This window comes from Gastrolobium bilobum, unplaced genomic scaffold, assembly GCF_033153095.1.
Source record: "Gastrolobium bilobum isolate Gb01-03AN ecotype WA unplaced genomic scaffold, APGP_CSIRO_Gbil_v1 utg11941, whole genome shotgun sequence".
In the NCBI taxonomy this organism is placed as follows: Eukaryota; Viridiplantae; Streptophyta; class Magnoliopsida; order Fabales; family Fabaceae; genus Gastrolobium; species Gastrolobium bilobum.
Window position 1 is genome coordinate 221,461 of NW_026898164.1, and position 14,238 is coordinate 235,698.

Below are 14,238 nucleotides of genomic sequence, written 5' to 3' on the forward strand. Positions count from 1 at the left end.
TATATATGAAAAACATTGTTTCACTTAAAAATATAATTCCATATCTTCTTCTTTCTCTTCTCAATTCTTCCGCACTGAAAAAATCAATTGATCGTAAAGAGTTTAAGGTGTTGAGTGGCGCAGAGAATGAATGAATCATCCACCATTTCACATAGCGAAGAACTCATTGAAGATCTTTTCAAATGTTGGAAAGATCCATAGCGTGGTGTAGTTTATGGTGGTATGATCAGGGAGCTTTTACTCTCATTTAAGAGGGCACCTGGTCAAAAACCATTGTGAATAATCTTTTACAAGGATGGGGTAAGTGACAGTCAGTTCTACCAGGTTTTGCTGTATGCGCTTGATGCCATCCTTAAGGCTTGTGCATCCTTGGAACCTAGTTACCAACCTCCAGTAACATTTGTCGTGGTTCAAAAATGGCATCACACTATACTCTTCTCAAATAATCCCAATGACAGAAACAACACTAATAAGAGTGGGAATATCTTACCTGGTACTGTGGTGGATTCTAAGATATGTAATATTGTTGGAGATGAGGTATCTGTCATTGCACCCAACACTCCATCCCTTTATGAAGCTCATTTCGGGATTCCAATGGCAGGAGCTGTACTGAACACTGTTAATATTCGGTTAAATGCATCAACAGTAGCTTTCCTTCTTCGTTATTGTTCAGCAGCAGTTGTAATCATGGATCAATAGTTCTTTTCCTTGGCAGAAGAAGCTTTGCAAATCTGGTATGAGAAAAGCAAAGGCTTTAAGCCTCCAATTTTAATTGTCATTGGTGATGAGAACTGCAAACCTAATGAACTCAGATATGCTTTGGCCAAAAGAGCCATTGAATATGAGAAATTTCTTGAAAGTGGTGACCCTAAATATAAATGGAAACCTCCAGAGGATGAGTGGCAGAGCATTGCTTTGGGTTACACATCTGGTACCACTGCTAGTCCTAAGGGCGTGGTATTACACCACCGAGGGGCATATCTAATGTCTCTAAGTGGAGCTCTTATTTGGGGAATGCAGGAAGGTGCTGTGTATCTGTGGACGTTACCCATGTTTCTTTGCAATGGCTGGTGCTATACTTGGACACTTGCAGCTCTCTGTGGGACAAACATTTGTCTTCGTCAGGTAACAGCAAAGGCAACTGCATTTGGGATGTCATGTATTTTTATCTTTGACCCTGATATTGTTATAACTCAACCTCAAGGACGAGGTTGGTCTGAAGGAGGATGGAATGTAACGATAATGGAATATAACGGTAATGAGTATATCTCAATAACTAGTACTTATAGCAGTGCTCCTATAACAGTGTCCTTATTTTAATTCCTTAATTGTAATAGTGTTTTCTATTGTAACAACCTTCATGGTTATAAGTAGGTGTGTGACTCTTAGGAAATGATATCAGAAAATTGTTGGAATTTCTCTTCTCTCTCTCGTGACTCTTTCTCTCTCAATTCCCTCTTCTCCTCTTCTTATCCTTTCTGCATTTCTTTTCTCCTATAACAACCGTTACATAGCACACCTCTGTAGTGACTGTTACTGATCTTTGTTTATTTCTTTAATAAATTGTTTAATTCGTGCTGCTATTTATGAGAATGGTGCAGATTGAATTGCCTTTGGTGTAAATCGGAGGATTATGATTTCGGTTACGTGTCAGAGATCCTGCATGCCTGTAGTTACTCGCCGGAAGGACACCTTGAAAGCTTCGACGCCGAATTCAACCGCCTCCGAGAAATCTAAGAGTGAGAGAGATCAAACCATTGCCACGTTTGAGAATTTCAATGCTACAGATGTGTCGTATGGATCATTCAATATATTTTTTATTAAATATAAAAAAAAATTATATTATTCTTTTTTTATAATTATTTTATCATAGTAATATTTCTGCAGTTAATACAGATAAGTTATCTGTGTTTCTTCTTAAAATAACATCGTTTTGAGATTGAAAAATTAAATTATTATAATTATAAATACAATAATAACCCTGAAATAAATTAAAATTACAAAAATACCATAATTTTCGTCCTAAAATAATGTTGTATTAAGTTTAATGCAGATAACTTATCTTCCGTAACTGCAGAAAAGCGAACCTTAATTTTATTTTATATTCCTATATTTATCTTTTTAATAAGAAAGTATCTAATGCATGCGGGAATGGATCATCTTATGAAAAAGTGGTCTTGTTATTGATCACAATCACTCATTTAAAAATTATACATTTTTCTCTCTCTTATCTCATCATCAATAAGTGATTATGATTAAATAACATGATCATTTTTTCACATAAGAAAATCAATTCTAATCTAATGTTGTTGTACCAAAAAGATGCCGGCATAGAAGAGTGTTTTTTAAATGAAATATTGTCTTTTCACTGTAATAACACAATATTTTATCATTTATAATAACAAATATGTGTCTCTTATTAAATTTATTCTCAAAACAAAATGTATCTTCTTTTATACTTAATAATTCTCAATAAGAGTTAATAGATTATGAAGATAGTTATATATATTTATAAATTTTTTATTTACAAACTACATTCAGTATGAGTTGTTATATTTCAATCAAAAGTGTATGATCAGTCATACTTAATAGAATTTGTAAAAAAAAAATTGTAAACAAATGCTTTCCTGTAGATTATCATTATAATGCATGTCTTAGGATACACACATATATATTTATATATATAGGACTTTATTAATCTCCTTTTGCATAAGATACTTATATTATGTTGTAGAGAGAAAATGGATGTGTCCCATAATTAAAAGAAAAAAGAAAAAAAGAAAAAGGTAGAGTACCAAAATCGAAGTGAGAGAACATGAGAAAAGTTATTTTATGTAAAAGAAGAGTAATATTTTCCATATATATATATATATATATATATATATTATCACGCACACCGTTTGTTTTTCTTTGACAACCATGAACCATCCATCAAAAGAATTGATAGATTTTGTTTTAGTAAAATTTAACTTTGTGACCAATAATATCTATTTATCTTTTTTCATAACATGTTTGTAACGTCATGCATCGACTCGATCCAATACCTTTTATTATATCAATGCAGTGAGAAAATTAAATACAATTAATACATCCAATACCTTGCATGTCTTAGGACATCCTAAGCTTTTGGTTGGTATATTAATCAAGAATTATGAAGACTACGACTTTGGACAGGTAAACGCTACAATTTCTGCCCTATAAACTGGATTTTAGCATATAAGATGTCGTTAAAGGAAAAACTAGGAATAATGTACTTATCCATAAATTCTAAAATTTTGATATACTAAAGTAGACATCTTGAGGTTTTCAAGATATACTATTTGAATAAACATAACTCAAGATATGATTTTACGAAATTTACTGCTCAAAATTAGATTTTACAACCACAACATCCAACTTCACCGAATTACTGGGAACAAAGTTTCCACTAAAAAATTATAAAAATTTTCAGAATTAAAGATAATCCAATTAGTTTTCTGATAATGAAAAGTTCAGCATATTAGGACTCATATAACTCAACTTATGCAGTTATTAAAACAGTTATTAAAAATAGAATTGTTGTCGTCTAGACATTTGACTTGCAGGAATTTCTGGAAATATAAGACAACTGAAAATCCTTAAAATTTTCAAATTTGGAGGGCTTTAAGTTAGCTTTACATAGTCATAAATTTCATATAATTTAGACTTCTATATCTTAAGTTATTGTCAAAAGAGTGTAGACTGTAGAGATATTACCTAATAACCCAAAAAGAAACATCTATTTGCTCAAAATCCAAGTTTACAATTATGTTTGGAGTTACACATAGCTCCATGATTTAATATTTGTATAAAACGTATCAAAAACATAGTTTATATTCATCATTCATGCCTATAACTTACATAACACGACATTACATTTCAATTGTATACATAAATTCATACTCTCTATATAATATACCAAGAGTTAACATTCAATATGCAATAACATTGGTTGCAGTCTATTTAATCGCAAATAGTCAACGACATGATTTTCAAGCCTACTTTATTATGTGCCAAATCTCATACAAGGTACAAATAATCTCCTTAGCTTACATCTCTTCATAGCATAAAGTTTTACATTCAAGGAGAAAGTACGCATCCAAAACAATTTCAACAATAATTAGAGCACAAAATAACTAAACATTTAGCTTCCTTTTTCTCTTGAGGTAGTCACCATTTCATTTGCTCCTGAAAAACAAATCCCATAAAGGAGTGAAATATGCTTCTGAGTAAGCCACTAAGAAGTCCCTATATACTTGGCCCTCAGCCAACAAGTCTAGGGACATCTTTGCAATAACCCGCACCATGGTTAGTTAAAACAAACATGATTCACTTTATTCATGAATGCAAGGACAACCATGATTATTACGATGTTAAAAGTGCATAAAAAAGTGAATAAACATAAACTAAATTTGATAAAAAAGAAACTTTGTTTTCAGTTATAATTATCAAAAGAACAAAATATTGAACTCCTACAATAGAGGTTTTAAACAACACCCTTTTATAGATCAATTACAAGTCAATTCAAAATTCAAAATATTAAAAATGAAAAAATTCCTAAAGATAAACATAAATACTAAAACCAAGGAAAGAATATAAAAAATTATAATTGACTACAAATCAATAATCATTAAACAAAACTAAAGTAAGAAACAAATAAAAAAAATGCGCCTAAATCCCAAAACAATGTACATGCATATGCATGATTCTAAATCACTATACCCTGCTAGAAAAATATTCGTCTTTGAATATACTTCAACTTCATTGATGGTAGCTAAAAGTGGGCAGAACCCATGACACAATATTTGCTTAAATGAATCAAATGCTTCCTCATTACAAAAATTCTGCACAATACCAAATATAATAAAAGTCCACATATCACTTGAGGCTAACACCATCATCTATAATCATCAACCTGAAGATCTCAAGACCACCATTGTTTGTTCATTCTTACGTGAAAACCCATATTTCATATTATTTTGAGTTACCACCTAAGAATCCATAATAACGATCTTAAAATTATATTTCACCAAACTAAATGAAGAATTCAATGCCTTATTTGCAAGGCCCTATTGAGCAAGCCAAAAAGACATCATTTAGAGCTACTAAGTCTTTCACAACCATCCCATTAAACACCTTACATGCATCCTCAACTTTAGCGCATAAAGATTTGATCAACAACATGACCACAAGCTTTGAGAACATATAGAATCACGAATATGTTGTTGGACTTCAACCCTTAAGTTGTTTGCATCTCATAGAACATGATAAAAGCGCATTCTTCACACTCTGGTTCTCCATCAAAGTCGTCAAAGACTGGATCACCAACATAATCTTGCTCTCCATCAAAATCATCATAGATTGGATCATTGTCTGTTCTTCATCGAAATCAACATAGATTTGATCATCATCACAATCTCATTCTCCATCGAAGTCATCATATATGAGACTATCATCATAAACTAAAGTTTTAGAAAATCTCAATCGTCATCTCACTATCTTAAAAAATGGACTGATTTCTAGGCCATACTCCTAATGTTGTCCCCAATTTAGAATCCTTAAATGATTGAGTGATTGGTGTCCCCCTCTTCATTATTAGATGCGTCCTCTGATTCCAATTCTTATTTGGATTGAATGTCCAACTTTGTCTATGCAAGTTGTCGCTCCAAATCTAGGATTCACTTTCTCTGCACTTCCATAATTGTCACTCTAAATCTTGATTTTTGCCTTTCGATATCTTCATTTCCAATGTCCTGCAGGTCTTCCCAACACGGTTATCCGTCATCTTATCCACGTCTCATGACATCATGTTTCCACCATCCACGACCTCCACAATTATGTTCAGTCATTGGTTGAAAACAACCTAGTGCTCTTATACCTAATGATGTTAGAAGCACATAAAAAAGTGACTAAACAAAAGAAATTGGATTTCGTAAAAGAAAAACTCTTCATCCTCAATTATAATTATCAAAATAAAAAAATATTCAACTTCCACAATAAGGGCCTTAAGCACTCTTTAATAGACCAATTACAGGTCAATTCAAACTTTAAAATCTTAAAAATAATAAAAATTTCTAAAGATAAACATAAATACTAAAAACAATAAAATAATATAAAAAATTATAGCTGACTACAAATCAATCAACATTAAATACAACTAAAGTAAGGAAACAATTAAAAAACAACGTATGCATACATTACATGCACAATTCTAAGTGCATCAAATTACCATTTGATTACTTAACGCGATTCATACAAAATTCATTATCTATAGTTATAGTAAACTTATCAATCCATTGTATTACTTATTCCTACCATCATTTACATATGTGGCAAACAATAACATCATCATACCATTAGTTGCACTCATGGAAAACATTACATTCCATCAATTGCATTCATGGAAATCGTCAATAATTTGTTGCACAACATTACTATACTATAATTTGCATCCATAACAAACATTGTTTTCCATCATATTGGGCCTCGATTGTCTACTATTCTATGTGTTGAACTCAAACACCGATGGATGTCCCCATCATTTTAGACAATCATTCATTCATCGTGCATGTAGCACCAAGGTCACCTTATTTTATAAGAATCATGTCTCTTTCATTCTTTTTCTCAATTACCATGTATGTGTATGTGTGTGTGTGTGTGAAAGGTTATATTTACAAACTCTTATAAACTCAACTATATATTTTTGGGAATAGACTCAGTTAGGAATGCATTTTCGGGAATACATAGTGTAGTTTGTAAATAAAAAGTTTATAAATATAACCTATCCCTATATATATATATATATATATATATATATATATATATATATATATACAATCTACAAACACGTTCGTCAATGGCTCATACACTTCCATGATACAATGACATCTAAGATTGCTATTCGGCTAATCACATGGAAACACCACCATTGATAACAACAATTGTTTAGCAATTTCAAAGGAGAACTGGCTTGACCACTATATGGAAATCACTCGCAACATTAATCATTTAAAGAAGATATAGTCTGTAGTGAGTTTTTAACAAGAATGCATATGCATCCTTGTAGGTACAACCATCATTTTAGGCATCTAAGTTATCCACAAATCAATATACATATATTCAAAATTGAGAATGCATGTTACTTCAAAAAATTTGGATTTTGGATATGTTAAAGTAGATATCTAAAGCTTTTTAATGACATATAGATCATACAATTTGGATTAGCATAGCTCAAGATATGCCTATTTTAAACATGCTTTCCAAAAAAGAGTATACAAACAGAACAATAGACTTTGAACAATAGCTGGGACCAATTTGGTCACTATGAAATTTCTATATTTTCATATTTGAAGAGCTTCCAATTAGCTTTAAATTGATGCAATTTTCATTTAATTTGGACTATTCTAACTCAAGTTATCATCAAAATGGTGCAAACATGTCATCTAGTAACCATAGACAACACCAATTCACTTTTCATTTGTGAATAACCAAACAAGGCATTCATAATTTCTACATAAACATTTCTAAACATCAGCAAACACCATCTTAACTTTAGTTTCAACATGTATGTAGGATCTCAGCCCAAGCTCTACACTTTATCACACAAAACACTCAAATTTGGTCATATGTGGCTCGACTTGCCACTATTTTCTATACTATGCTAGGCAATTTCTCAAACACTTTACAAGCATGCAATTAGTTAGACTACATGTTGGTTAAAGAATAAAATGGGTATCCCACTACCACACTAACTACAATAAAATCTTGGATCATGGATATCAATGTCATATACATATATCACACACACACACACACGCACCTTATCACACACAACAAAGGAAGACAATCCCAAGAGTACCACTATTGTGACATTAAAATCGAGGAAGCAAGGAGAGAAAACAGCGTTCGTAGAACTTACTATAACTTGATTCCTTCACCTAGGCTGTGTTTCAGCCTTTTCAACTTTAAGGCACCCTTTTTCCTAGATTTTTGGATGCATGCAATGGTTTTTTCAAATTTTTTATCTTTCTTACAACAAATGCTTCAATCAACAAAAAATGAAGGTAGTGACTAGTTGAAGGAAGGTGGTCCAATCACATGAAAATGGAGGATTTTCTTGGCCATTCTTGAGGGGAAATCACGATATGCATGGATAAGACAGAAGATGTAGAGTGTCTTTTGTTGATGAAGATTAGAAAATGGAATAGAGGGAAAAAAGATGGTAACCATAAATGGGTTTGGGAATTTTCTAAGGTAGTTTAAACCCCATTTAAGTTTTTACACACAACTTACATTAAAAGTTTATTTCTCATACATAATAATAAATAATATTATTTATTTTATTCTTATCTTTTTTTATTATTTATTACTTCTTTATTTTGACATTTCATTTGTTAGAACTAATCCTATGACACCATTTTCATAAACCCATTACTAGTGTTATTAAACCCGGCTCGAACCAGTCGATTTGACCCGAAAACTGTCACACAATCGGTCAGAGTCAGTCACGGATCGACCATGCAATAGACCCAGTGAGAATCGATTCGACACAACCTATTTTTGGCAAAAATTGATGACCCGACCAATTTTTTTTAAACCGGTTGAACCCGTGGATCATGTAATTTACATTTTGTATTAAAAAATTGTTGAATGTTGTGTTTTTACACTAGTATCAGCAACTCAAATCCCTAATTTGCAAATACATGTATATATATATATATATATATATTTAAGTATTTGAATATTTTAATAAAATATAAAGTTGAATATATTTATCTGGTTAACCTATTTAACCAGTAACCAATTAGTTGAACCTGTGACCCAATAAACGAGTAACTTGACCGAGTTAATGACCGGGGCAGGTTTAATGACATTGACCATTACTCTTTCTTACCCACAAAACCATTATAAATTATAGTTAAATGAAGGTGTGATACTACTTCCTTCATTTTTAAAACTTTGTCCCTATAATTAAAGAAAAATCACTTATCACTACTCATTTACCAATATCTTCCCTAATTTCTTAACTCCGACGGTAAATGAAAGATCTAGTAAATAAGTCAGATGTAAATGCTAAATTTAAATTTCAAAGTTGTTTCACGGGTAACCAAATACTTTATATGCAGTAATACTAGTTTACCTGACTGCACACCAACAGATGCAAAATAGCCAATCAAAGGTATAAATTTGAGTTACTGTTTTAACAGAGGTTTATGCTAAATATTTTGCAATTTGAGACACCAATTAGATATAAAAGGAGATAAGATTTCTTAGAATGTATTAAAAGGCACAAGAGTTAATTTATACACTTAGTTATATATCAAGCAACAAGTGTTATCAAACAATCAAACAAATACACTTAATAATATATCAGATAGTCTTGAGAAACATTGATATACGAATCAATCTAGAAATTTCAATAGGTCAGTTTAATGCTTACAAAAATTCTAACATTTATTGAGACTTTCAAGTGCAAAACTATAAAAGGAGATAACCAAACCAAATTGAAAACTAATTTGATAAAAATGTCAATAAAGTGTGTGAAAGTATAGTTCTCACAATATAGCAATGAATCAACAAACCCAAATTTAGATAAGTTTATGCACATCTCAATCTAAGGGGTCCTGAAAGTTATACTGAATCAATATAATGTGCAATTGAGGTCTCAAGAAAGAACAGAAACAACAATACACATAGTTTCAAATCATATGACTCACTATGAGGTACAACAGAATAGATCAAAGTAATAAGATCATCCACAAATACAAGTATTGAATTTGGGCCAATTAGATCAGTACACCAAACTTTAAGTGTAAGCAAAATTAATAATTGATTTGCACTTATATGGACAATGCAACATAGATATCATAATTTTCTTGTAATATGACTGACTAACTCAATGAAACCCTTAACATTCAATCCATTTTTCTAGTTGGATCGTAATCAAATGCTATGTTCTGAGATAAACCCAACATCAAATAAGAATCAGATGTCTGGTGTACAAAGGAATGCAAAACTAAGTTCTCTCATGCTAATATCATTATGCTAAATGGAAATGCTAAAAGGATTCTTTAGTCAAGACTTTATTTAGCAGTAGTATTAAACTCTTTTGCAAGGATTCGGTTTTTCAAACAAAATTGCAATACAAAATCAGGTCAGGCATACACAATTCTCTCAAATGTAACCAAGTTGTACATGGTAACTCTCACTTAATGCAGTTTCAATACACAATCAATTTTTTGACAAAATCATTATGTTCAAGAGTCAAAGTGCACCTAATTCTCGATACATTGTTAAGAAGTGTACCACTCAATATATGCATTTTACACATCAAGTATATACTTCTGCTCACATTCATATTCATATACTCCAACAATTCTAAATGCAAGGTTGGTTATTCAACCCTACATATTGTGCAGTCGAAAGCAACCCTCAATTTCCAAAACATGACTAATGTATATTTACATACTATATATTTACATACTAGTATTTGTTAATCCAACAATGTCCGATGTGAGAATTATATAAGGTATTCTCTTTTTACTCACAAGATGATGAACTAAATTTTACAGCTACCAAAAATGTACAAATGTTTTTAAAGAGGTATTTATTACTTGTTTACATATACCTTTTAGCCAAATAGTCAAGTGTGTGTGTGTGTCTTATATATAAAAGCAATTTGAAAACTTATGCATTATAGAGAACATAGTCTACTTTTAAGAATGCTTGTCACTAAATTGTCCCAAGATCAGCAGATCCCCTAACATACGACATCATATTTTTGTGATTATAACCTAAGGGAAACTGAATTTTACATGAAAGAGTCCAGAGCATAGTAGCTATATTATCACCACATACACAACTTAATGCAGCTACGAGAAAATACCAACAAAGAATTCACTATGCCAAACCAAATTCCAAGAAATGATTCCTATTATTAATGTCAATTCAAAATTAAAGATCTCAATTACTTTTACAAAGCCTATTTCAGATTTTCAGAACAAATTCAAATTTAGATTGATAACTTTAGTTAATTGCAAGGAAATATTCAAGATTCCATTAATACAATTCTACGGGTTGCAAATTTCAAAAACAATTATATCAAATTAACAATGTTATAACATCTTGGATATCTTTGCAATTGATGTCTCAATTCAAAATAATTTCGAATACAAGACTTACAACAAAGGAAAATGAATCAATCAAGTAATTTTCATTAACAACTATCGAATTAACATATTTATACAATTCAATATACAAACAAGATCTTTCAAAATCTGATTTAAACCAAAATAAAATATTCAAGAACTTATCAGACTTTGAATAGGAAAATAAATGCAAGCACGGGCTGAAAATTTCAGGGAAAAACATATCAATCTCTATATGAAAAACATGTGACAACAGAGATGTAAATGATTGCTCACTCTACTCATCAGATAGAAATAATTTTTTGAATTACAAACGACTCCAGAACTCAAACAGTCACAATCTTTAAGAAGCAAAGTAAGTGTTTAACCATTTATACATACAGCGAGAAAATACATTCAACAAGTCACAATCTAGCAGAATCATATCAATTGCAAAAATGTGTATTCTTTTGTTCCGATCATGGAATAGATGAAATAACTAGAAATGCAACCACAACTACAATTTAAAATCATGTTTGCTTTTATTCTTTCGCAACATAATTGCAATATAAAAACTTGGATAAAAGGATAATGGATTACTAAGAGAAAAGGTGAAAATTTAAATACTAAAAAAAATTAAAACCTAATTCTTTATTCTTTTAGACTCTTTCTTAGAGTCAATGTATCACCAACAATTTAAAACCTAAATGAAAATCAATACAATAGAACTTCAATATATGACTTGACTCAAAGACAATAAACATCACCTTTGTACAAAATTAGTTAGGGTTAGCGACACACAGTCACTGTAATTGAAGGCACAACTTTATTGGTTTGAGATCTTTTGAATCACTATTATAAAGGCATGAACTCATTTTTTATGATCGCTCAATCAATAAACAAATTTACTCTCTTTATAAAAAAGGATGTTCAATCAACAAGATTTTATTTTTCAGTTCATCCCTGGAGTTGAATACCTCATTCAATAATTGTTTTTGATCAAATACAGGGGAATCAATAAGGCAAAGCCTTTATGATACACCATATCTGACTAGATCATTGATAGAGAAAATATATATGCTATTTCATGAAATCTTTATTTTGATTCAAAATCATGGTGTAATGTGCATTTTCTTGTCCTAATCATGGAAGAGATAAAATAACTACAGTTGCAAAAATAATTATTGCCCTGTTTCGATCATGGTATGGATGAAATAACTATTGTTACAACCACAACTATAATTTGAAACCATGTTAGCTTTTTATTCATTTGCAAATCAATTGCAATCATAGTTGCAATTGAAAACCTTAGATCAAAGGATAATGAATCACTAAGAGAAAAGGATAAAAATTCAACAATAGAAAATTGAAACAGACAACTTTATTCTTTCAGACTCTTTCTCAGAGTCTCTGTATCATTAACATTTTAAAGACTCAATGAGAATCAACACGATAGAACTTTAACACATGACTCGACATCAACACACTCAACATCAATAACAACATCACCTTTAATCCAAACTAGTTAGAGTTAGGCGACATAGATGACATAAAACACTATAATTCATAATTGAAGACACAACTTTGTTTTAAGCTAAAATACCACATTTAATGATTGTTTTCACAACCAATATCACGACTCATGACACTAAACAAAAGGAGAAACCCTTTTAAAGCTCTAGAGCCTTAACTCCAGATTCAAATTTCGCAAAGCAGGGTCATCATCATTCATGTCAGCCCAATTAACAAACTCATTGTTATCAATGGGTTTATCCAGCAGGTTGATATATGCCCTAGTTCCATCAATTGGAGACACTTCCATCTCTTCTTGGTGAATTGGTGGAACTTGAAACTGTGCCATTCCATTTACATTATTCCCAGCAGATGACATATCTTGTGGTGGAAGCTGGAGTGGTTGAAATGTTTGTGAAGCAGCAACCTGCAGGCTAGCATAGGAAAATGAGTTTGTTCTTGGCTGAGGCATCACCATAGGTTGTTGTGGGGGTGCTTGAAAAATCCTAGTGTCAGCAAAGTTTCGATTTTCCTGGATTAGCATTGATCTAGGAAAATTAGGTTGCAAGGGGTTGGGAATATGTTGTCTTTGGGAATTGTTATGATTTGATGAATTTAGCCCTCTAATGGCAAGATTTTCTTGAGCCATGTGATAATCAATATGGACCATGAGCTCTTGAAAGCAAGGGAAACCTTGGCCGCAAATTCTACATGCAACAATGTTATGCTCAGGGCGTTGTGTATAATTGAAGGACATTGTGATGATTTAGGTCAAAAAAATTATGAAAAGGCACAATGTGAGCATTCAACTCCTCAAATGAGGCTTTTTATAGCAAAAAAAATGTATATGCACATTAATTGCTATTTTGAATATTTGTGGTTACATTTATAGAAGTTTAATTATTGTCTGTCAGAACATTTATTATATTTGTCCAAATAAAAAGAAACGACTTGACTGATAATTTGAAAATATATTTCAATTAATACAAAATATTTAGTGTTGAGACCATATCATACTCTGAGGACAAGGTGATCGTAGGAGGTTGAATGAGAATACCCTCCAGATTATACCAAATAAATAAATAAATTATGGGAAAAATGTTTCTGCAGTTAATGCAGATAAGTTATCTGCATTTATTCCCAAAACGACGTCGTTTTAGTATTGAAATCTTAAAAATTATAAATATAAAGACTATTATAACTCTGAAATAAATTAAAATTACAAAAATACCATGATTTCTGTCCCAAAACGACGTCGTATTGGGCTTACTACAGATAACTTATCTGCATTAACTGCAGAAAAAACGAACCCATAAATTATTTTAAAAAAAGGATAACATAAACTATCATACTGCCCATTAAGGTATTAAATTCATTTTACTATGGTAATTATTTAAATTTCCAAAATATAATTTAAAGTTTGGCAAAATGTTTTCCACCTAAATGTTAAAGTTATTAATTGGCATTCATTCTTTCTCTAATCTGATTTATTATATTTGTTCTTCATTTTCGGTAGTTATTTAATTTTTTTATATTTAAGCTTGGTAAATGAAGATTAAAAAAAATTAAAATTTCAATATCA

General features: G+C 31.1%; 1 protein-coding gene across 1 annotated transcript; it reads left to right on the forward strand.

Annotated features, from left to right (window-relative positions):
* Window positions 1-214: 214 nt before the first annotated feature.
* Window positions 215-1,737, forward strand: LOC133313440 (probable acyl-activating enzyme 6). Its single transcript, XM_061514815.1, has 4 exons — window positions 215-220; window positions 295-606; window positions 700-1,307; window positions 1,602-1,737. The coding sequence occupies exons 1-4, from the start codon at window positions 215-217 to the stop codon at window positions 1,735-1,737; spliced, it is 1,062 nt and encodes a 353-aa protein (XP_061370799.1).
* Window positions 1,738-14,238: the final 12,501 nt, after the last annotated feature.